Source organism: Dryobates pubescens, chromosome 19 (assembly GCF_014839835.1).
Source record: "Dryobates pubescens isolate bDryPub1 chromosome 19, bDryPub1.pri, whole genome shotgun sequence".
NCBI lineage: Eukaryota > Metazoa > Chordata > Aves > Piciformes > Picidae > Dryobates > Dryobates pubescens.
In genome coordinates this window covers 22,979,301-23,003,965 of record NC_071630.1, presented here as the reverse complement: position 1 = coordinate 23,003,965, position 24,665 = coordinate 22,979,301, and the positions used below count along the sequence as shown (strand labels likewise).

The window sequence follows — 24,665 nt, the reverse complement described above, 5'->3', positions numbered from 1 at the left end:
GGGTGACCTGAGCTGGTAAGCTTAGAACTGAGCAGGCAGGCACAGTCGGCATGGTTTGAAATGCTAACCATCAATTACACTTGGAGGGTTTGCCAGAGGATGAATGCAGAGCTGTTAGAGGAGTCTCAGTGTGGAAACTCCACATCCTAACTGGGCTGCTCCTGAGGACTGAAAAGGCTCCACAGGATTTTGGCTGTCTTGAAATCTGAAGTGGGCAGAGGCGTGTGTGCATGATTTGCCTCTCTGGTGATTGAACACAGACCAACCTCTGTTCCAGGAGGGCTCCTGACTTGCCAGCTAGGCCCAAAATAACTCCTGAAGGGTGATTCAATTTGCCCTTCTTCTTTTCTTTACTGTTTAGTTAATTTAGCTGTGGGGTGGTGGGTTGGGGTGGGGGTGGTGTGCTTTCTGAGGGCTGCTGTCACCAAACACAGAGTGTCAGAGCTCCTTCAGCATTGCATTTGCTGCCTTTGCAGACTCCCTGTCTGGAGATGAATCTGTGGCCTTTAGAAGGGGGAGATTTCTTCTGCTTGAAATCCCTGTAGCATCTGCCATTACCTAGAGAGATGTAGGGCCTTCGGCTCATGCATTATTCCTTGCTGCAGCTCCAGGCACAGTGCAGGGGGGTGCTGCAGATGGGTTTGATCATCTGCTCTTGCTGCTCTTTGAAAAGCCCTTCTCAAATGCTGGAACAGACACAGGGAGGCTTGCTGCTTTTCAGCAGCCTGGGGATGGCAGAGCTTATTTTACTAAACTCCAACTAGTTGGCAGATTCCAGGAGGATTGAACCTGGTGCTTGTTCTATCATAGAATCCCTGGAATTGTCAGGGTTGGAAGGGAGCTCAAGGCTCAGCCAGCTCCCACCCCCTGCCATGGGCAGGGACACCTCACACCGCAGCAGGTTGCTCACAGCCACCTCCAGCCTGGCTGCAAACACCTCCAGGGATGAGGCTTCCACCACCTCCCTGGGCAGCCTGTGCCAGGCTCTCATCACCCTCATGGGGAACAACTTCTTCCTCACATCTACCCAGTGTTGGCTGATAGGTTGGACTTGATCTCAAAGGTCTCTTCCAACCTGGTCTGGTCTATTCTATTTTTGTTCCATCCCCCCTAGACCTATCACTCCCTGACACCCTAAAATGTCCCTCCCCAGCTTTCTTGGAGCCCCCTTCAGATACAGGAAGGCCACAATAGGGTCTTCTCAGAGCCTGCTCTGCTTGGCTCTCTGGGCTGCCAGTGCTCACTGCTGGCTCATGTAGAGTTCCTCCTGCCCCAGCACCCCCAAGGCCTTTTCTCCAGGGCTGCTCTCAAGCTCTTTGTGAAGGAGCCTTGTGCTTTGGGGTGAAACACAGTGCTGCCTGGCAGGAGGAAAGCAGGTGTCCTGGTTTAACCATTGAGATGTGCTGTAAGGGATCCTCTCTGCCTGGCAGCATGCCACTTTCTGTGACAGGGAGGTAAGCTGACAAGGGAAACAGGGACTGTAACTGAAAGCAGTCCCAGGACTCTAAGCAGCTCCTGATGTATGCCAGTGTAGGAAACAGGAACGCAGCTCAAATGTGTTCCATCAGCACAGTAGGCAAAAGCTACAGCCCTGGCTTGATTAAAAGGAGTTCTTGGAAAGGAGGCAGGGGAAGCTGGGGAGGCTCATGTTACCAGCTGGTTTGGATGCTCTTCTAAGAATACATCTAGAAGCTTCCTGTGTCAGCGGCGTGCGCGGTGCAGGCGTGTGGGGAGGCGCTCCCGAGCTCACCCCCTGTGCTGTGCTCTGCTTTCAGGTGTACTTGAAGGCACCTATGATTCTCAACGGTGTCTGTGTCATCTGGAAAGGCTGGATAGATCTCCAGAGACTGGATGGCATGGGCTGCCTGGAATTTGATGAGGAGAGAGCACAGGTAAGAGAGTCTCAAGTTGTCCTCCTGCAGGGAAGGGCGGCGTCAGGCAGCGAGCCCCTTCTGCTCGGCTTGTCTCCTGCCTTCACTCGGGGTGCAGAGCCCCAGGAAAGCCTCAGAATGTAGAAGCTCAGACACATATGGTTGTAGCTGAAGGAGTGCTTTAATTAGAGCAGCACATTAGGGGTAGGAATCATCTGCAGTTTACAGCCTTGTGGGTGATTTAGCACTTAGGGCGCTGCAGAGCGGTGAATCTTGAAGCATTTGAGAAGCTGTGGCTGTACCTCACAACCATTTCCCTGGCAGGTCTCTCCAGCTGGTTATTTTGCAGTGGCTGGGGGTTGTAGCAGCTTTTTGGTCTATTACAGATGAGGGGAGGAGTAGTTCTTTTGTTCTCTGGCAGTGGTAGACTCTCTTTTAAGGTATGGGAGCTTTGGAGAGCTCGCTTCCTATCTACCTGCCTCCTACCAGCGAGATGACTGCTGAGCAGCTGGAGCTTTGGACAGGCACAAGAGGGAAGTAACTCCAGAGGAAATGACTTTCTGAGGGCATCTGATAGAGGAGGTCCACTTGCACAGCTGTAGGGCTCCTTATTGACTTGAGACAGAGCTTGGTAACAAAGCTCCTAAAAGCTGCTGCACCAGCTTGGTGTGGGCTCCACACAGGTCCCCTGCCTCTGCAGGGGCCAGCAAATGGGATGCAGGAGCATCAGGTAGAGGAGCTCTGCCACCCAGTCCATGTTCTGTGGGGAGCTCTGCACCAGCTTGGTGTGGGCTCCACACAGGTCCCCTGCCTCTGCAGGGGCCAGCAAATGGGATGCAGGAGCATCAGGTAGCAGAGCTCTGCCACCCAGTCCATGTTCTGTGGGGAACTCTGCAGCTTGTTTCTGTAGGTTGATAATTTAGGAGTGTATAAAAGCATTGCTGTCTGATGTAGGGGTTTGTTAAGCATGCAGAGAGAGGAGGAAGGGTGAGCAGGGTCCTGCAGCCTGGTTTGTTTGCCTTTTCCCTCCCCAGGTTCTGTATCCTCAGACGATTCTCAATGTACTCTCTCCCTGTGCAGAGACATTGTCTCCTAGTTTCTCTCTGAAGGCTTCCTTTCACCCCAGACCCTCAGGACTCCCCCTGGATGCCCTTTGAGCCACTGTTCAGCTTCTCCTAAAGGACAGCTCTGTTTCATGTTTCTCTGTCCCCTTCCTTTTGTCCCCTTAAACTCAAGGACCCAGAGTCCTGTGACTTCCTGAGCCGCTGTGTGACGCCGGTCATCCTCCTTGTCTCTGTTACCCTCACACCTGGCTGACCTCTGGGTCTGTGCCTAGCCACACAAACTGTTTGGTTTTCCCAATTACCTCTGCTTTCCCTTGGTGCCCTCTGAAGGGTTTAGTGGACCTGATTTCTGTCTCCAGGTCCTCAGCCCTCACTTGCCTGGGGGTTTCGCCCTTTCCTCAGCCGCTCGCTGCGTCAGGAGCAGGAGCCCTTGGGTCCCATCGAAACACCCAGAGCATTCTTCTCCCCCAGGCATGCAGAACTGGAGAGCACATTGATTACAAGAGCTGGAAGTAACTCCAGTCAAGTTGCATGTGGAGCTGTTGCAGGCTTTGTGGGGCCCTTTCCCTGCCTACCTTAGGCTGATTTTGCCCGTGCAGACCCTTCCATTGTGGCTGTTCTGGGCTAAAAGCAGTGCTTGGTGTTTAAAGCAGTCTCTGAACTGGTCACAGCCCCACAGGCTTTCTTCAGCATGCCTGTAAGGAGAGGATGTGCTGTTCTGAGAGTAGTCCTGCCACCCTCAGTTAATGGGTGAGAGAAGCCCCAGAGCCCAGCTGGAGCCTGAGCACAGCTGTGTGCTGTGATGCTCTCTACTGCCAGAGCTGGCTGGTGGTGTTTTGAGCCAGCTAAGGCCCTCTCCTAGCACTGGGCTCTCTGGCAAGGGAGAGAGGCTGCTCCTTGCAGACTGCATGGGTCAGAAGACTACAGTAGCTTACCCAGCAAGGGCAGACACAGAACCCTGAGGCCTGTGCCAAATAAATCCCAAGATTCTTGATCTCTGAGTGTTAAGTTGGAAGCAGAACACTGTCACCTGGCTTCTGGACTGAGATGAGCCAGATTGTGCTCAGGGCTCAGGTGTCTGTCTCCCCAAATGGGATAGCTCCTGGGGAGAATGGGCACCTTCCAGAAAGGAGGGGGACTGGGTGAGCTGTGTGTAGAGTTCTGCTCTCCTCAGTTTGCCCATGAATGGTTTTTCATGCTCTGGGTTTAGCTCAGCTCCCCAGTGTGCATACACTGTCTGGACTAGACTTAAGGATTCCTTCCTGTTGCCTCCAGCAAGTGTTTGTGCCCTGGGCATGTGCTTTCTTCTTTGTGTGTGTGAGGGGAGGCTGGCTGCTCTGAGGGGTCAGTGCTTGCTTCAGTTCTGAGTACAGGGAGCTGAGCTGGAGGTATTGCAGGTGTGCAGCCACAGAGCTCTGCCTGGACTCGGCTGCAGGTTGTGCCATTTGCTTTCAGCTTGTGCTTCTCAGAGCCTACAAGGAGGCCATTGGTCATCTCCATTTGCTACACCAGCAGCAGCTAAGAGTTTCCAGGGTCATAGTGCACTGCACAGCCCCAGAGCTGCCCTCTTGTACTTGTCACTGTTGGAAACATTTGGGCAATCTTTGACACTCTTCAGTTTCCTTTTCCTGCATCTGTCACTTCTGCTTCCCCTTTCAACCCTGCTTAATGCTGCTGGTGGTAGCTGCCCTAACTGCTGACTGTGATCCCAAAATAACACAGATGTTAGAATGGCTTTGAGTGCCTCTTGCTTAAACCTTTAGGTGCCTGTGGTAGCCACTGCCTTCTGTCATCAGAGGCCTTGCTGCCTTTCACACACCTCTTACTCCCACTTTCTGGTAGGCTTGCCCTATACAGATGCAAACCTCTTGCATTTCTTGCCTCTCATCACTTCTTACCAATGCTTGGGTTGGATAGAACCCTTTTTTGCTGCCATGCTCTTGGAAATCACACTGTCCTTCACCAGCTCAAAAACACTTTGGAGGGGAAAAAGTCAGATGCCTACCAATGAGATGCTTGGTAGTAACTTTTAGTCTGCTTTCTGTTTCATGAGAAGCTTTTTCAATGCCTTAATCCTCAGCAGTCTCACTTTTCTTGCTGGAGCTCTGATTCAGCTGCCTGTTCAGACTTCAGAGGACTAACAAAGAATAGAAGAATAGAATAGAACTAACCAGGTTGGAAGAGACCTTTGAGCTCATCCAGTCCAACCTCTCACCCAGCACCCTCTGATCAACTCAACCATGGCACCAAGGGCCTCATCCAGGCTCTTCCTAAACACCTCCAGGGATGGGGACTCCACCACCTCCCTGGGCAGCACATCCCCAGGGCCAATCTCTCTTGCTGGGAAGAACTTCTTCCTGACATCCAGCCTGAACCTCCCCTGGTGCAGCTTGAGACTGTGTCCTCTTGTTCTGGCACAGCTCTACAGAGGAGCTTGAATCTGCTTCCCAGCTGGGCCTGAAATTTCCCTGGCTTTGGTATTTGTCCTTAGTGTCATTCATTGAACCATTTCTGCCCTCATTCTTCAGGCCAGTTGCAAGTGGTGGCTCTCACAGAGTCTTTCCCTAGCAGGCTGCTGGTGTGAGGGTTTGTGTATGAGCTGTGTTTAAGCTTCTGTCTTTCTCTGGTGTGTTGCCCTGGCTGGGAGTTCCTCTGGTCCCAGGTCGATGTGGCTCATGTTCTGCTGCTGCTTTTCCTTAGTAGCAGCATTTCCACCTGGGTGACACTAAAATGGCTGAGTGACTTGGGCTCAGCTAAATTCTCCAGGCTGTAATTACCACAGTGGAGTGACACTTGAAAGGAAAAACCACCCCAAAAAGTTGTATTCAATTCCTGTTGTACCATTCCTGGAGGTAGCAAAATGTCTCTGGCATGACACAGCTCCAGGAGCAGCATGTTGGGGTTTGTCCTTCACAAAGAGCAAGGTCTGATGCTTTATTCCCCCTCCCTTCCTCAGGTGCTAGTAGAGCAGTGCTTCAGGTGGCAGCAAGTGTTCATCCTGGAGGTCAGCACAGTGATTCTGATGTAGTGGTGTTGGGTTTTAGGTTATGACCATAGCTTGAAAGTGTTCTGGCTGAAGCTGTCTGTTAGTCTTTCCTTTCCAGCAGCACTTGGAATGATGGTAAAAAGCAAAATATTCTATTAAAAACCCCCACCTGCTTTCATTTAGGCTGTTGGGGGAAAAAACCAACCAACCACACCACAAAGGGTGTTGGAGACATACCCCAGAGGCCACATCTGGAGTGTAGTTTCCAGTTCTGGGCTCCACAGTTCAGGAGAGACAGGGAGCTACTGGAGGGAGTCCAACAGAGGCTGCAAAGCTGCTGAGGGGCCTGGAGCAGCCCTGTGAGGAGCAAAGGCTGAGAGCCCTGGGGCTGAGAGCCTGCAGAAGAGCAGCCCCAGAGGGGAGCTGAGCAATGCTCAGCAAGAGCTGAAGGGTGAGGGGCAAGAGGCTGGGGCCAGGCTCTTGTCAGCAGTGCTCAGTGAAAGGAGAAGGGACAACAGACACAGACTGGAACCCAGGAGGCTCCATCTGAGCAGGGGGAGAAACTTGTTTGGTGTGAGGGTGCTGGAGGCCTGGAGCAGGCTGCCCAGAGAGGCTGTGGAGTCTCCTCTGGAGAGATTCCAGCCCCCCTGGCCTCTGTGCTCCTGGGCCAGCTGCTGTGGGTGCCCTGCTCTAGCAGGGGGTTGGGCTGGCTGATCCCCAGGGGTCCCTTCCAGCTCCCCCCCTGCTGGGCTTCTGGCATGCATAGCTTCTGTAAATGAGGGAGAGGGCAGCTCTTCTGTAGCCACCTGGCAGCCAAGCTCCTCTGGTTTATCTCCATCCTTCTGCATTATTAAGAGCAAACTCCCTTTCCACTGTCTGACCTTGGCTGCCATGTGTTGCATGAGCATAGCTCTAAAGGGCCAAATTCTGCTCTTAAAAAATAGTAGGCAGTGTTAAAAATGTTCTCTTGCTGGCAGCTTTGAACATTGCTTTGCACACAGCTGTCTGGGGACCTGTCCCTGCCTGGCAGCTGCATGTATCTGCCTGTGCTGGCCCACGAGGGACACTCCTCCCCATCAGTTCACACAGGAGCTGCAGAGTGTGCCCAAGGCAAAACAGGCCATTTCATCTGCTCTCAGCCTAGGGCTGCCTTCTCTCCACTTAAAACATTGATGCACTTCATCCCTGGGTAGATTGGAGCTCAGCTGGGTTCTCAGCAGGTTGCTGTCCTCTTAGCAGTCAAGGTTAGGATTTGTCTCTTTAAGATCTCAACTTGAAAGTAGCATTTGCATGTGGGGGGGAGTCAGAAGCAGAATTGGTAGCAATTATAGCTGAGGGCTTGAGGGAGAAGTAGTGCAGTTTAGCATAGAATGGGTTGGGTTGGAAGGGACCTCCAAAGGTCATCCAGTCCAACCCCCTGCAGTCAGCTGCAGCATCCTCAACTAGATCAGGTTGCTCAGAGCTTTGTTGAGCCTGACCTTGACTACCTCCAGGGATGGGGCCTTAGCTACCTCCTTGGGCAGCCTGTTCCAGCACCCTTACAGTGCAGAGCAGTCTAAATCCCCTCTAATTTCAAATCCCTGCCCCCTGTCCTATCACTGCAGGCCTTTGGAAACAGTCCCTGTCCCAGTGCAGAGTTTTGGGGAACCTCCTTGTGCTTAGTTCCTCCATGCTGAACATTTGTAGAGAACACAACCATTTGTTTCCATTCTGAGCAAAACATGTGGTCAGAGATCTCTCTAAGAGAAGTGATTTGCACCCCAGTTAATAATGGCTGATCAACTCAACCATGGCACCAAGCACCCATCCAGGCTCTTCCTGAACACCCCCAGGGATGGGGACTCCACCACCTCCCTGGGCAGCACATCCCATGGCCAACAACTCTCTCTGGGAAGAGCTTTCTCCTAGCTTTTAAGACAGCAGCAGTGTGGGGAAAGCAGCTCTCCTTTCAGAGCACATCTCAGCAGCAGCTGCTCTGCAGCCTCGATGCTCTCCGCCGCAGTGACCCAGGTGAGTGTTCATTGGCCTCTCCCGGCCTTTGCTGGGGCCGCTCTGTGTGCCAGCAGATTCCACAGGCTGTACTTGCCTCTGCTGCCGAGGGATCCCTGCTGCTCAGAAGCCATGTGATGCAGAAATTGAGGGTGGGCTTTTGTGTCACTCTTGTGTCATCTGGTTTGGTAGCAGGAGGATGCTCTGGCACAGCAAGCCTTCGAAGAGGCTCGGCGAAGGACTCGCGAGTTCGAGGATAGAGACAGGTCCCATCGGGAGGAAATGGAGGTGAGGGTTTCACAGCTGCTGTCAGTAACTGGTTAGTACTTTCCCAAAACTTCAGATTTGTTTCCATTTGTCTGTCTGTGCAGTGCTGTCTGTCTGTGCAGTGTTGTGTGCTTGCTGTTGTCACCTCAGCATTGCCCGGTGCGTCGGTTTGAGCCGCTGTGAGCTGCCTTGCAGAGGTTAAGCTGTGCTGAGAGGCCTCTGGCTTTTCTCCTTTCCTCCTTTCTGTAGGTGGCCTTTGCTGGGGGTAAGTTTGTCCCCAGAGCTGCCAGCTCTCTCTCAGCTGATACTTCAGTAGCAGAGAGAGGGATCCTTTGCCCCATGCCCTTTTCCTGAGCCCAGGAAAGGCTCTGGGAGCTACAGGCACATGGTTTTGTAGCCCACTGGCCCACGTTGTGTGAAACACTCAGATGCTCCACTCTGCTTTCCTGTGCAGGCTGCTTGGATTTCCCTCTCACCTTTTCCCTTACTGATGGGAGCTCTCACCCCTCCGTTCCACTGGTGTAGTTGCTCCTACCTTGTTCTCTGCTTCTTTAGGGCCCCAGAGCCTTGAATCTTGCTCACTCTTGTTGAGAGCAGAAATGAAGGGGGATCAAGAAGAGAGGAGCCAGAGAAGGGAATGGAAACCAGCTGCTCTGAGACGTCAGGAAGGCAAGAGCTGGGAGAGGGCAAGTGATACATAAGGAGAGTTGGCAAGTTAAGGCAGAGGCTGCAGGTCAGGCAGTGAATAAAGGGAAAACAAACACACTGAATTGCTTTCCCTTGCTGACTCTGTTTGCCACTTCCTAATTCATCAGTGCAGCCTGAGCTCACTGTAATCAAATGTGAGCAGTCTGCTGCTGCTTAGCTTTTCAGAACATTTGGATGTTATTACTGCTAAGCTACTTTTCTCCTGGCATCCTTGCTGATAATTGAGATGATCAGACAGACTTTGTTGCCTTCCAAGTGCGACTGGAAGAGACTGAGCATGAGAATGGGAGGCAAAGGGCAGATGCAGAGACTGGCTTCTCTCACTTAGAAGGGGTGGCTGGTGTGCATCTCTATGGCAGGTCAAAAGGCAGCTGCAGCAAAGCTAACATCCTTGCCTTAGAGGCCTCCCTGTCACTGGGTGCTTGGAGCAGCAGCCAGGTTACCTGAATCATTCTCTCTGTCACAGCAGAGCTGGAGCTGCTTGTGAGGTCAGTACAAAAAGCCAGAGTTAGCTTAGTGCTGCCCATGATCTGCCTTCATTTTAACCACACAGTAGGGACTTTAAGCCCAGCTTTGTGTTTCTGACCTCAATTTACTTCAAGCTTTTCTTCCTTTCCTTTCCTGTGCCCTTCTTCCCCACTCCTGTTGCTGCAGAGAAGCGGCCCTGTGCTTACTGAATGCTGAAGGTTAACAGAGTGAGGCTTCCTGAAATGACTCCTGGAGCTCTGTGAGACTTACTCTTTCCTCCAAGTGTAGCAAACACTTGATGTGCAGCTAAGACACACAAAGCCTCTTTCAATGAAGGGCGAGAGTGAGGTAATTCTGAGCATTTAGGGCAACATGGCAACCATCAAAACCTTTCACACTTGAGCCACACAAAGCACCATCCCTGGCCAGCTGCAGGAGCTGGAGTCAATGGCTTCTGAGCAGGCTCTCGCTTTTCGTGAGGCAGCAGGCAGTTGTTACCAAACCTTGTCCTTATTAGCTGCAAGTACCCATCTTCTCTCCAGACAGCACCAGTGGTTGTCCCAGCTCTAAAGCACTGCTGTAGGTTACCTACAGAAAGGAAGGAAAGGAGAAAAACTTCCTGTCTTGAAGGCTGCTTCAGCAGAATGAAAGCATGGTCAGACTGATGTGATGTCAAATCCAGGCTGCTGAGGCTTGGAATGCATTTTGCTCTGCATGCTGTGTGTTTTAGTTTCCTTGTCCCTGTGTAATGTGTATAACCAAGAGATCTCTGCCTCAGCTGCTTGGAGCTCTGTAATTGGTCTTTACATTTCAGTTCTCACTTGTGTGTTTGGTGGGAGGCCTTCTGGAATGTTTGCAAGGAGCTTTTGCACCCTGGATCTTAGGACTGCATAAAACCCAGGCTATTTTGGGGCAGAGGAGAGAGTGAGTGAGAGCAGAGATAGATTTACAGTGCAGTTCCTAAGGAGGAATCAGGTTTCCTTCCAGCCCATTCATTGTTTCCCTGCCTTTCCCTTCACTTGTGTCCTAATGCAGCAGTCAGGCAGAATCAAATGCACTTTAATCAGCAAGCACTTACACAAAGTGCTCGTGGTCATCAGCTAGAATCCTCAGCAGAAAGCAGTGCATAATTGTATCTCCCCATGTTTGTTTTATTTATGGTCTGTATTGAATTTTGCAGTGCTCAATCAGCTCGGAAGGAGTTTGTCAGCTCTCTCCTCTGCTGATGGCATTGCCGGCGGCGGTGAGAGCATTAGTCCCAGCTGCAGTGCGTGCTGGGGGGTGTGCATCCCGGCTCTTAGCTTGGACTGCAGAGAGGGGCAGCTGGAAGAGATGGGTTCTGAGTGTGCTGGGTGTGAGACTGCAGACAGAGGAAGGTTCCCTCAGCATCCTCTTTCTCATGTGACAGCTGTGTGCCTTTCATCCTTGCTGGAAACTGACTTCCTGCTCAGCTGGGCAAGGAAACCAGACCTGGGAGCTGGCAGACCTGGGAGCTGGCAGACCTGGGAGCTGGCAGACCTGGAGCAGGATCCCCTCAGTGTTCATGATTGCTGTAGGAATTGCAACACTGTCTAAACTCAGGCTGTTTCAGACAGTAGAATTACAGCTGAAATGCCTTTAATAGAGACCAGATTGTGCTGCAGTGGGGGCCAGGGGGGGAATCCTGCAAGATTCCACCCGCTCCTACCCCAGAGAGAGGCGCCAGCCCTTTGGAAACATTTATCCATCCACAGCCTGGCAGCATCTGAAAATGATCAGCTCCAGGGCTTTATTTGTACAGCTTGCTGTGCAGGAAAGATTCCCTCTTCTGAGCCTGTCTGTAGGCTTTGAAACCACAGTGCTGCCTCCTTGCCTGGGAGGGATGGGCAGAGGTGGCTGGAAGCAGCTCGAAGGGCTCCTGTCTGGATGTCAGAGGGGAGAGAGTCTGAAAGGCAGGGGGAAAAGGGCAGCTGCAGGAACAGTTCACAGATGGCATTGGGGTGGAAGGGACCTTCAAAGATCATCTTGTTCAACCTCCATGCAGTGAGCAGGGACACCTCCACCTGGAGCAAGCTGCCCAGGGACACACCAAGTCTGGTCCTGAATGTCTCCAGGGATGAGCAGAAGCTGCTGTGGGCTTGCTCTCTGCAGGTGCTTGAGTCTTGCAGCAGAAGCTTTTGCTTTCTCTTTGGTATTCTGCCCATAATAGCATGATGCAAAATGTCTGACATGGGCCAGAATGGCTGAGAGATTGATAAGGCTGAGCATGAGCCAGTGTGTGCCCAGGTGGCCAAGAAGGCCACCAGCATCCTGGCCTGGGTCAGCAGTGGTGTGGCCAGCAGGAGCAGGGCAGGGACCATCCCCCTGTGCTTGTCACCAGTGAGGCTGCACCTCAAATCCTGGGTTTGGTTTTGGGGCTCTCACTCCAAGAAGGACATTGGGGTGCTGGAGCAGGTCCAGAGAAGGGCAATGAAGCTGGGGAAGGGTCTGGAGCACAAGTCTGGTGAGGAGCAGCTGAGGGACCTGGGGTTGTTCAGCCTGGATTAGAGGAGGCTGAGGGAAGGCCTCATTGCTCTCTACAGCTCCCTGGGAGGAGGCTGCAGTGAGCTGGGGGCTGGTCTCTCCTCCCAGGGAACAAGCAACAGAACAAGAATCATTCTCCAGTTGTGCCAGGCAAAGTTTGGCTTGAACATGAGAAACAATTCCTTCCCCCTAAGGATTGCCCAGGTCTGGTACAGGCTGCTCAGGGCAATGGTGGAGTCCCCATGCCTGGAGGGCTTAAGCAGCTGTGTAGGTGTGGTGCTGTGGGGCATGGCCCAGTGGTGAGCTGGCAGTGCTGGGCTGACACTGGACTCTGTGTTAAAGGTCTCTGCCAGCCAAAGCCAGTCCTGTGCCTGGGTACAGCCCCCAGCTGGACAAACTGGAGCACACTGAAGGTACCAACCTGTGCTCAGCCCAGAGCAGCAGCACTCAGGTGCCCCAGGGCAGCTCTTGGCTGCAGCAGGGGGTGGAAGGCAGTGGATTTCCCAGGGGGTGGATGGAGACCTCTTGTGTGTTGCTCTGTGCAGGTGCAGGGCTTGTGGCTGGCTTTGTGCAGCCAAAGCCTAACCTGAGCTCTGATCCCGAGTGCACAGCTTGTCCTGCTCCTGAGCTCAGCTAAGGATGTTCTTCTGGTTGCTTTTCTGGGGGGGGTTGGATCTCTTCTCACTTTCCCAACTCCATTTGCTCCTCTGGCAGCTTGTAAATGCCATCATGCTCTGGTTTGTGGCCCCTGCCCCTCTCTGTTTCAGCAGCACTGTGAGTGAGCAGGGAGGCAGAGTGCTTTGCTCCCCTCTCAATCAGCCCAGTCTAGCACTCTGTGTTTGTGGTCTTGGGCTGAATTTCAATTGCATTGATGGCTGAGCAGAGCCAGCTCAGGAAACTGCATGAAATCCCCCTTCTGAAAACCTCCCTCTTGCTGGGGGGGAAGAGCAGTGAGTAAAAGGCAGCACTGCTTTGAGACTTGTTTCTTCCTGGAGAAATCCTTCTCAACACAAAGCACCAAAGAACCTCCATCCTCCAGACATGCCTGGGTTGGGTTGGGGTTGGAAAGGACCTCCAAAGCTCATCCAGTCCCCCCCCCTGCACTCAGCAGGGACATCCTCCACTAGATCAGGTTGCTCAGAGCCCTGCTGAGCCTCACCTTGAATATCTCCAGGGATGGGGCCTCAGCTACCCCCCTGGGCAGCCTGTGCCAGGGTTCCAGCACCCTCATGGTGCAGAGCTTGTTCCTAACATCCAATCTAAATCTGCTCTGCTCTCATTTCAGACCATTGCCACTTGTCCTGTCACTGCAGGCCTTTGGAAGCAGCCTCTGCAGCCTTCTTGTAGCCCCCTCCAGGTGCTGGCAGGCTGCTCTGAGGTCTCCCTGGAGCCTCCTCCTCCCCAGGCTGCACACCCCCAGCTCCCTCAGGCTGCCCTCACAGCAGAGCTGCTCCAACCCCCTGAGCATTTTTGTGGCCCTCCTCTGGTCCTGCTCCCTCAGGCCCACAGCCTTGTGTGGAGGGCTCCAGGGTGCTATCTGGGACACTCCCCCAGGATTCTAGGCAGTAATCTTACTCTCCCTCCTTCCTTAAACCCCCCAACAAACCCAAGCCAAAACAACCCAGGGAGCTGAAGATGAAAGCCCAGCCTAAATATGGGGTAATGATTGTTGTCAACTGTTGTTGGCTGCAGCAGAGCATGGGCTGTGCCAGTAAGGCTCTTGCTGCTTGTTTGCATTGCTCCTTAGCCAGCTCTGATGGTTTCTCTTCCCCCTCACAAATTAATCTGGGATGAACTCATTTATTGCTGCCTGTGTGTACTTTCCAAGGATGCAGGAATAGTCTGACCTTCAGTGCAGCTTTTGGGGTGGGGAAGAAGCCCAAACTGTTAATGCTTCCTGTGCAGGGGTGTCAAGGGCCAGGGCTGGGCTGGCCACTAGATGAGTGTCAGATGCCCTTTGCCCTCCCAGAGGGAATGGAACAGGGAATGAGGGAGGGAGAGTGATGGGTTGGAGAGAAAGGCAAGCAGCTGGGATGGGAAGAAGAGCAAGAAGATGAACTATCCAAATGGACACAAAGCAGTATCAGCCCAAGCTTCTGCTGCTGGGGGCAGGAACAGGGCAAGTCCCAGCCTCACCTCAGCCAGGAACCAGGCTGAGGAGCTGGAGTACAGGAGCACAGCATGTTAGGGGTTGGAAGGGAGCTCTGGAGATCAGGGACTCCAACTGCCCTGCCAGAGCAGGACTACATCACCATATCATCTGGAACTGGAGTCAGGAATACATCAGTCAGGATTGAAACAGGCAGAGTCCTCCTGGGACACTGGCTGTTGAAGAGGCTTGGCCCTGAAGATGATGTCCATGGGATGCAATCCCTTGGTGGTCAGTTTAGGGTCACCAGTCCTGTCCACTGCTCCCCACAGGTGCCAGCTCTGACTTACTGCACACTAGCATGGGCCATGAGATGTAGTGGTGCCCTTGGTCTGCACAGGAGCAAGTCCAAGCCAGAGCCTTTCTGCACCCCAGCCACTGGCAGTAAGTCTCCCCCTCAGTGCTCTCCCTGCCAGAAGCAGCCCCTGGCTGTGAGCACCTGCCCTGAACTGGAAGTGCCCTCACTGAACACAGACTGAGCTGGCAAGTCAGATCCTGGCTGGAATTAGAGTAGAATAGATAGAATGAACCAGGTTGGAAGAGACCTTTGAGCTCATCCAGTCCAACCTCTACCCCAGCACCATCTGATCAACTCAACCATGGCACCAAGCACCCATCCAGGCTCTTCCTAAACACCCCCAGGGATGGGGACTCCACCACCTCCCTGGGCAGCACATCCCCAGGGCCAATCTCTCTTGCTGGGAAGAACTTTCTCCTCACCTTCAGCCTGAACCTCCCCTGGCACAGCTTGAGACTGTGTCCTCTTGTTCTGCTGCTGGGTGCCTGGGAGAAGAGACCAACCCCCACCTGGCTCCAACCTCCCTTCAGGGAGCTGGAGAGAGCAAGAAGGTCTCCCCTGAGCCTCCTCTTCTGCAGGCTAAGCAACCCCAGCTCCCTCAGCCTCTCCTCCCAGGGCTGTGCTCCAGACCCCTCCCCAGCTTTGTTGCCCTTCTCTGGACACCTTCCAGCAGCTCAACCTCTTTCCTGACCTGAGGAGCCCAGAACTGGACACAGGACTCCAGGTGTGGCCTCAGCAGTGCTGAGCACAGGGCACAATGAGCTCCCTGCTGCTGCTGGCCACACTCTTCCTGCTGCAGGCCAGGATGCCCTTGGCCTTCTTGGCCCCCTGGGCACACTGCTGGCTCCTCTTCAGCCAGCTGGCAGGAGGCTTGGGCTGGGTGATCATTGAGGCCTCTTCCAACAGGCTGCACTCTGATTCTGGGAGGTTATGACTAGAGATTGCTTCCCAAGGCCATGAGGTGGCTGAGGTCTGTGCAGCAGTGCTGTGGAATGCAGCTGCCAGGGAAACCACTTGAGCTGAGGAGAATCAATGCTGACTGCAGGACAGAGGAGATCAATCTTGCAAATCAGGGCCTGCTGTAATCTAAGCATCTTCCTGCAGTCAATGAAGGTTAGGAGGGGGCTGAGCAGCTGGCTGCAGGCAATCAATGCTCATTACAAATGCAGAACCTTTAGCCCAGCCCTCCATCAACAGTGTCTTTGCAGGGAGCATTTTCTGGCTGGTTCTGTTCCCTTGGAGGAGGAAGTGTTTGCACCCAGGTGGAAGTTGTGGTCCCTTCTTGAAGCTCCTGGGAGCTGTGCTCTGCTGTGCTCTTCCCTGTGCTGTTACTTGAGTCCAGTTACCTCTGGGGGGTACCAGAACCTGGAGCTCCAGAGGAGCTTTTAAACAAAGATGCAACCATTGCAAAGGCCTTAGAAGGGTGCCAGGGCTGGCAGGGAAGTTGTGCTGCTTGGCCTGGTGGTGCTCCCCAGCAGCCTCAGCTGCTTCCCCCATTGCTGAGCAGTTGAGTGGAGAGTGCTTGGTTCTGGGAGGAAGCTGGCAATGAAATCCTCATGGGGTAGGTGCTAAATGATTCTGATCTGTGGCCTTTGCCAAGGGAATTCATCAAATCATGGAGTGGCTGAGGCTGGAAGGGACCTTAGAGGCCATCTACTCCCTGGCATGGGCACCTCCCCCTAGCCCAGGCTGCTCAGGGCCTCACCAGCCTGGCCTTGGACACCTCCAGGGGAGGGGGCACCCACCAGCTCTCTAGGCAACCAGTTCCAGAGTCCCAGCACCCTCATACTGAGGAACTTCTCCCTCAGCTCCACTCTAACCCTGCTCTGCCTCAGCTTCAAACCATTGCCCCTTGGCCTGGCTCCAGACACCCTCAGGAGCAGTCCCTCTGCAGCCTTCTTGGGGGATGCCTTCAGGTGCTGGAAAGGCAGCTCTGGGGTCCTCCTGGAGTCTTCTCTTCTCCAGGCTGAGTGACCCCAGCTCCCCCAGCCTCCAACTTGAGTTTGAAAGGGCAGCAGGATGGATGTGGGGATGAAAAGGAGCCTTAAGTATGGAGTTCATAGCATCAGTCATTCCCCAAGGCCTGTAGTCTCACATCTGCAGCTCCTGCCAAGGTGGAGAGGCTGCTCTCCATTATTTGCATGATCTTAAGTGGTGCTTGACATAATTGAGAGAGACTTCTTCCCAGGTTCAAGTGAAAAGGGGAGGTGAGTGCAAAATGGTTGCTGTGGCCAGCAAGCAGAGCAGCTGCAGAGCCTGGCTCTGGGCTGCAAAGTCCACTGCTGACAGCCACAGCAGCGAGGAGGGTGGTGCAAGTCCTGCCTGCTGCTGGCTGCCAGAGGCTGAGGGGTGCAGGATGTGCTGGTGGGGGAGCCCTGTGCTGCTGCAGGAATCACAGCATCAGTGAGGTTGGAAGAGACCTCAGGGATCATCAAGCCCAACCTCTCACCCAGCACCTCCTGGCTACTAAACCATGGTTCTTCCCCAGGTGCCAGCCTCTCCCCTTGCCCTTGTTGAACTTCTTCCCATTTCTCCCTGCCCAGCTCCCCAGCCCCAGCCTGGCTGGCAGGCAGCACAGCCCTGCTCCCACTTTGGTGTCCTCAGCAAGCTCTCACTTCCTTGCTGCTAGGCCTGCCTCAGAGGGCAGGACTGAAGTGGAGGTGTGCTTGGCTGGAGCTGCTCAGCCTCTGGGCATTGCTGTGGCTCCCTCTGGGCATTGCTGTGGCTCCCTCTGGGCATTGCTGTGGCTCCCTCTGGGTGGTTTTTGGGGGGCTCTGCCCTGGGGTTGGGTGCCTTTCAGAAAAGCCTCTGCAGTGTTCTCAGGCTTGGTGGCTTTGGGGTTTGTCTGTGTTTTAAATCCTTTCCAGAAGGCTGACAGTCCTCCTGAGAGACTCCAAATGTGCCCTGGTTGGGTTCTCATACCCAGCCTGATTTCTCACTTAGGCAGTAAATTATAGCTGACAGATGCCAAGGCTCCTCAGGCATCTGCTCTGTCTGCTTCAGCAGCATGGAGCTGCCAGAGTGCAATTAAAGAATGGCAGTGGAGTTGTCCATGGAGAGACTTTATTTTGGCTACTCCTCCTGAGAGCCCTTCTTCAAATTGCCTCCTCCCTCCTCCTCCTCCTCCTCTCTTCACCAGGGCCTCAAGCTGTGTGCACAGTGTTGGGCTCATGAGTTCACTGCCTGGGACTGAGAGGTGCCAGTGTTCAGAGAGTCAGAGAATCAATCAGGTTGGGAAAGACCTCAGAGACCACCAAGCCCAACCTCTCACCCAACACCTCATGGCTACCAAGTGCCACATCCAATCCCCTCTGAACACCTCCAGGGATGGGGACTCCACCACCTCCCTGGGCAGCACATCCCCATGGCCAATCTCTCTTGCTGGGAAGAACTTCTTCCTAACATCCAACCTGAACCTCCCCTGGCACAGCTTGAGACTGTGTCCTCTTGTTCTGCTGCTGGGTGCCTGGGAGAAGAGACCAACCCCCAGCTGGCTCCAACCTCCCTTCAGGGAGCTGGAGAGAGCAAGAAGGTCTCCCCTGAGCCTCCTCTTCTGCAGGCTAAGCAACCCCAGCTCCCTCAGCCTCTCCTCCCAGGGCTGTGCTCCAGGCCTGCTGCTCAGGTGATCTGTGGCACAGGAGGGGCAGCTTCAGGGCAGCCCTGCCCCTCCTGACTCCATCTCCCTCCAAGCCTCCCCAGTTCTGCTTGCTCAGAGCTATCATGTGAACCAGCTGGTGGGCCTGCATTATCTTTTCCTGACCATCTCTGTGGTTAAAGAGTTGGTTTCCTTAGGTGGGACATCAGAGGCCTCTGAGCATGCAGAGGAAGGAGGTGGCTGCAGATACTTCTCACAGGTTGACAGAAGGGATTTTGTCTCTCTGCTTGCAGTGCTGGGTCCAGCTCTGGAGCCCTCAGCACAGGAGAGGTGGGGACCTGTTTGGTCCAGAGGAGGCAACAGCAATGATGGGAGGGCTGGAAGCAGACCCTGCCCTGGAGTCTGTCCCCAGCTTTCTCAGAAGCCCCTTTAAGTCCCAAAAGGCCACTGAGAGGTCCCCCTGGAGCCTTCTCTTCTCCAGGCTCAACAGCCCCAACTCTCTCAGCCTGGCCCCATGGGGGAGGTGCTCCAGCCCTCTGATCATCTTTGTGGCCTCCTCTGGACCCTCTCCAGCAGCTCCAGGTCCCCCTTGTGTTGGGGACCCCAGAACTGGAGGCAGCACTCCAGGCAGTCTGAGCAGAGCAGAGGGGCAGGATGCCCTCCCTTGTCCTGCTGCTCACTCTGCTCTTGATGCAGCCCAGCACGTGGTTGGCCTTGTGGCTTTCAGGTGCACACAGTGGTTGGGCTTGCTGATCTTGAGGCTCTTTGCCACCCAGGGTGAGTCTGTGTTGCCAGTCCCTCTGTGTCCATCCCATGGAGTGTCCCACTGCAGGATCTTTGGGAGGAGAGTGGCAGTTAGGTTGGCTTCACCACCCAGACCTTGGAGGCGAGTTGCCACTGCCGTGGGATCTGTGTTCTGCCTTTCTGCCCCTCTCTCTCAAGCCAACATTGTCCTTTCAGAGCAGGTGGAGAGCACTGGAAGCAGGGCTCCTTTTCAGGCTTCAGCTCAGCATTTGCCTGAGCCATGAAGCATTGCTGGGGGAAGATGAATAAGTGCTGCTTGCACATGACCCACTCTGCATGACTCACAGCAGAGTCCTCCATTCCCCAGTGGCAGAGATGGATGCAGCCTTCTTCATTGAAGCAAGGCTCCCTAATCTTGGAGGAGCTGAGCTCATTACTCACTGGGAGGCCTCCTGCTGCTCCTGCATGGCATTGTGAGCTGTGCTTCCAAACTGGCAGCACCTGCTGCGCTGCAGAGGGTGCATTAGCAGCCCCCCAGCCTGAGACAGCTCTGGAAATGGTCACTGGGCACCTGGGGAAGGAGCTGCTGGCCTGGCAGAGGCTGGGGAGAAGTCCCAGGTAGCAGCACGCTGGCAGTCACACTCCTGCTGCAAGCAGGGCTGGGAGCTTGAGGCATTTCTTAGGAAAGCTGTGGGTTTGGTGGGTGAAAAGCTGGCAGGAGCCAACAATGTGCACTCCCAGCCCACAGCCAGCTGTGTCCTGGTCTGATCCCCAGCAGAAGGGGCAGGGAGGGGATTCTGCCCCTTTGCTCTGCTGAGACCCTGCAGTGCTGGGGCCACCTCTGGAGTCCTCAGCACAGACAGGGACCTGTTGGAGCAGGGCCAGGGGAGGCCACAGCAGTGCTGGCAGGGCTGGCAGCCCTCTGCTGGGAGGCCAGGCTGAGAGAGTTGGGCCTGGGCAGCCTGGGGAAGAGAAGGCTCCAGGGAGACCTTCTGGTGGTTCACTGCTGAAGGGGGCTCCAGGAAAGCTGGGAACAGACTTTGGAGCAGGGCCTGTTGTGACAAGACAAGGGGTGAGATAGGATTCAACTAAAAGAGGGAGACTTAAACTGGAGAGAAGGAAGAAATGTTTGACACTGAGGGTGGGGAGAGCCTGGGCCAGGCTGCCCAGAGAGGTGGGAGGTGTTCCATCCCTGGAAGCATTCCAGGTCAGGCTGGTTGGGGCTGTGAGCAGCCTGCTCCTGTTGCAGATGGCCCTGCTGAGTGCAGGGGGTGGGACTGGCTGAGCTTTGAAGTTCCCTTCCACCCCAAACCATTCCAGGGTTTTGCCCCTTGTCAGTGGCCCAAACTCTTGCCCAGTGCCTGATGCTCTGCCACCTGCCTGCTGCCTCCATCCAAGGTGAGTTCTCCTGCCTGAGCACTACAGGGAGAGCCACAGCTGAGGTGCTTTTCCCCTTTCTCCAGCCTCTGAAGCCCAGCTGTACCTGTGTCACTGTGCCATGAGCACCCTGGCAGGGTGGGGACTGGTCGAGCAAGCCTGTTTCACATGTAGCTTCACAGGATGGTAGAGGTTGGAAGGGACCTCAGGAGCTCACCCAGTCCAACCCCCTGCCAGAGCAGGAGCAGAGAATCCAGCACAGGGCACACAGAACACATCCAGACAGGGCTGGGAAGTCTCCACATGAGACTCCACAACCTCTCTGGGCAGCCTGCTCCAGGGCTCTGTGACCCTCACAGTGCAGAAGTTCCTTCTCCTGTTGAGGTGGAGCCTCCTGTGCTGGAGTTTATATCCATTGCCTCTTGTCCTGTCCCAGGGTGCAGCTGAGCAGAGCCTGTCCCCTGCCTCCTGACCCCCAGCCCTCAGCTATTGAGAGACATTGGTTAATCCCCTCTCAGTCTTCTCTTCTCCATGCTAACCAGCCCAGGGCTGGTCTGGCAAGTGTAATGCTGGGGGGGGATATTCAACCCAGCCCAGGCTCTCAGCCTCTCCTGCCAGGGCAGTGCTCCAGCCCCCTCCTGAGCCTCATGGCCCTCCCTCGGGCTCCCTGCTGGTGTCCTTGCTCGGGGGTGAGGCAGGGTGGCTGAGGGGGATGGAGCAGGCAGCCCAGCATGTTGCAGGCCCTTGTGTAAATCCTCCCTGCCTGCAGTGTAAAACCCTCTTCTTTACCCACCAGGCTAGTGTAAGCTGCTGTAATGACTGCTCTGGGGACAGTGGGAGGGTAATTTGTCATGCTTTCTGCATATCACTTGAAAGGGCAAATCTGGTAGTTGTTCAGCAGTGGCTTCTGCAGACTCTGCAAGTAGCAGTGAGGTCATGAATCATGTGGATCCTTTCATGTGTGTGGAAAGAAAAGGCCACTTTAGGCAAGGCATAAATGCAACCATATGTCCATACCTTGGAGCCTGCCCTGAAATCTGACAACCAAATTGCTGAGTCCTGAAGAAGCAGCTCTGCTGCCTTCCCTGCAGGGCCAGAGGAGCAGTGCACTTGCTGGCTGTCCATGGAGTACAAAGTTGGTAACCAGCTGGGCTCTGGCTCTGGCTTGGGGCACTGCTGAGGCCAGTGCTTGCCTTTGTGTCCCTGCAGAGGGCAGGCAGCAGTCAAAACCAGAGGAAATCTGGACACAGCCTGGTCAGTAGGAGAGCAGCCTCTGCAGGCACACAGCCACAGAGCACAGGGGCTGGGGGGCACCTCTGCAGCTCAGCCAGTCCAGCCCCCTGCCAGGGCAGGGCACGCAGGAACACAACCAGCTGGCCTTGGAATGGCTCCAGAGGAGGAGACTCCAAGGCCCTCTGGGCAGCCTGCCCCAGGGCTCTGTCACCCTCACAAGGAAAAGTTTGTCCTTCTGTTCCTGTGGAACCTCCTCTGCTCCATCCTGCACCCCTGGGCCTGTCTCTGGACATCCCTGAGCAGAGCCTGGCTCCAGCCTCCTGCCACTGCCCTGCACATCTTTATCAGCATCACTGAGGTCACCCTCAGGCTCCTCTGCTGCAAGCTGAAGAGCCCCAGCTCCCTCAGCCTGTTCTCAGGAGGCAGAGCTTCCACTGCCTTCAGCAGCTCTGTGGCTCTCTGCTGGGCTCTCGAGCAGCTCCCTGAGGGCCTTCTTGAGCTGAGGAGCCCAGAACTGGGCACAGGACTCCAGGTGTGGCCTCAGCAGTGCTGAGCACAGGGCAGGATGAGCTCCCTGCTCCTGCTGGCCACACTCTTCCTGCTGCAGGCCAGGAGATCCTCCAGAGAGATCCTGCAGGTGGTCCTCCAGAGGAGGGATGGTGGCCACCTGCTGGCTGCACCTCTCTGCCAGGAGTCCTGTCGGCTTGGGAGGGGGCTGGGGCGGTTTGGTGCTGAAGGCGATCGCCTTGGTTACTGCTGCAGCTGGTGCTTTGGGGCTGGGTGTGGTCTCACTCGTGTTAACACAGTCAAGAGATGAACTGCTCTGATAACTTCCCCTCTGACTTCTCTGCTCCTCACTCCCCCTCTGTTCCTGCAGGCAAGAAGACAGCAAGACCCTAGCCCGGGCTCGACCCTGGGCAGCGGCGAGGACCTGAAGCTGCGTTAGTCTGCGGCGGCGGCCGGCGGCCCCGGCTCCGCGCGGCTGCATCGCTTCTACTTGGCAACAGGAGTTAATCAAAGACCAGAAACTGTGATCCCTGGGTATATTATGGTCTGTTTCCTGACCCAGCCACCCTGAGCTGCCATGGTTTGCACTATGTTTATGTCATGATGCCTGCATTTCCCCTCTGGAAGCATGTAGCCAGTGGCAATTGGAAGTTTGGGGGGGCTGTGTGGGTTTGGTTCGGTTTCTTCTATGCAACCTTGGTTTTGTTGGCACTATTGTAGTGGAATGGAAACTTCAGCAGCTATACAACCAGTTAGGTTTGGTTTGTGTTTTGGTTTTGTTTGTTCCTCCTCTCAACTGTAATAAAAATTGTCACTTCAAAATAGGTCAAGGTACGGCAGACGTAAGACTCTTCTTTTGTGGTGGTTGGTTGGTTGCTTGGTTTTGCTTTTGGCAACTGCTGGAAGCCAAATGCATCCCAAGCTGCTTCCTTTATGCTCTTGGTGGGTTTTGGAAGGTGGGCTGTTGGAGCTTGGATTCTCCTCCTTGTGCTCCTGCTTTTGTTTTGAGCTCCCTTGCCTCCTTGCCTTTCAGTTTCCCTTTCCCTTGGTCTCTGTTTATCCCCTGACTTTGCAAGGCCCCTCTTAAACCTGCTGACATTATCTTGCATGCTTTCCAGGCTCCCAGCCCGCTGAACCTGAGCTGTTGGCCTCAGCTGTCAGGAGGCTGTGGCTTTGTGAGCCTTACAGTTGCAGTATTCTCTTCCCTGCTCAAGGATTCCTTGGTTCCACTTCTGAAATAAGACCCTTCCAGTGTCTTTATTTTCCCATCCATGTCGTGTTCTGCCCCAGCATCTGCCTTAGGTTGTGGGGCCTTTGTCCCCTCTGGCTCAGGCCGGTTTGGGTGCTTATCCTGGCCCCTGTATAGAGTCCTTTGCTGAAACTCAGAGGAAGTCACAGGCTGGCTTCTGGTTTATTCAGGGATCTTTCTCACTAGCTCTGAACAGAAGGGATACTGCAGCTCTGCAATCAAGATCCTCAACAGCAGCTTCAGCTGGGAGCAAAGAGTGAGCAGCTGCCAAGGTGCTCTGTGTTTCAGAACCCTGGTTTAAGATAGCTGCTCTCGGTATGGTTTATACCTTCAGGCTTTATGTTTTCTGTAAGGCTGTGCTGAAAGGGGAAGAGCTGAGGAGAGGCTGTGTGCAGAAAACATCTGGCTCTTGTCTGGGGTCTTGTGCACAGCAAGGCTCCCATTGTTGTTGTTCCCTAGCAGGGTAAGGTGTGGGATGAGTTAATCTGTGTGAGCTTGGCTCTGTTGGGGCTGATGGTGAAGGGTTTTGTTCTCCAGTCTTTCAGTTGCATCCAGTACTTAAAGCAAGATAGTGTGGGGAAAGTGAAGTCACTTGGCTGGGTTAGGTTGTGGTGCTCCCTGTGCAGCCTGCTTTGAATCATCACTTAGCCACCCCTGGAACCTAGGTGCTCTGGCTTCAGCACTGAGAATCCTTCTGAGGATCAACCCTTGTGTGCTGAGAGCACTTCAGTCCTTTGAACTCTGAGAATTACCCTCCTCATTGATGGCAAAACCAAGGCATCAGAGGGTGGTGGCGAGGCCAGAAGCCTGGCAGAGCAAAAGAGGATGCAAAAGGTCTGGCCCCAGAAACAAAGGTGCCAAAAAATGATGCAACAAAAAATTCTGGCAGGGCCAAAAGGGACACAGAAGAATTCTGGCAGGGCCAAAAGTGACACAGAAAAGTTCTGGCAGGGCCAAAAGGGACACAGAAGAATTCTGGCAGGGCCAAAAGGGACACAGAAAAGTTCTGGCAGGGCCAAAAGTGATGCAGAAAAGTTCTGGCAGGGCCAAAAATGACGCAGAAGAATTCTGGCAAGGCCAAAAGAGATGCAAGAGGCCTGCCCCCCCCCCCCCCCCCCCCCCAAAAAAGGGTGCAAAAACTGATGCAAAACTTGTGGTTTTCTAACAAAGAAGCAAACATTCTGGCAAAACAAAAACTGATGCCAAAGGTCTGGGCAAAGAAAAATGCTGCCAAAGGTCTGGCCAGAGCAAAACGCTGCCAGAGGTCTGGCCAAGCAGGAGTGATGCAGAGCCTGCCAAAGAGAGACGATGCAAAAGCTGGGGCAGAACAAAAGGGAGCCCAAAGGTCTGGGCAGCAAACCAGGAACACCCAAGGCTGGGTGGCAAAGGCCTGGCCCAGGATGCCAGCAGATGTCGGTGTGAAGGAGGAGCTTTGTCTGTTAACCTCCTGGCTGTTGAACATGGCTTCAGGTGCCAGCAGCTGTGAGCTGTGAGGATGGCAGCAGAGAGAAACATTTTGATGTTTCAGTTTCAGTGGGACTCACCTGAAAGAGCTTTCCCTGCCCCCCATCCCTCTGTGGCCGCAGATTCTTCTTGCTCCTCTTTTCCCCTTCAAGCCAGGATGTTTCTCAAGGCTTCCTGCAGAGGTATTTCAGGGC

The 24,665-nt window shown here is 54.3% G+C and overlaps 1 protein-coding gene across 3 annotated transcripts in view; it reads left to right on the top strand.

The window, feature by feature from the left end:
- CBFB (core-binding factor subunit beta) overlaps window positions 1-22,225 on the top strand; it is a 46,467-nt gene extending 24,242 nt beyond the window's left edge. The window contains exons 4-6 of one of the 3 annotated variants that reach the window (XM_054170061.1): window positions 1,776-1,892; window positions 8,103-8,198; window positions 22,129-22,225. In XM_054170061.1, the coding sequence (XP_054026036.1) occupies window positions 1,776-1,892; window positions 8,103-8,198; window positions 22,129-22,197 (282 nt within the window). In that variant the 3' untranslated portion in view covers window positions 22,198-22,225. Of the gene's footprint in view, window positions 1-1,775; window positions 1,893-8,102; window positions 8,230-22,128 lie in introns of all 3 variants that reach the window. The other 2 variants (XM_054170063.1, XM_054170064.1) reach the window with 2 other exon arrangements.
- Window positions 22,226-24,665: the final 2,440 nt, after the last annotated feature.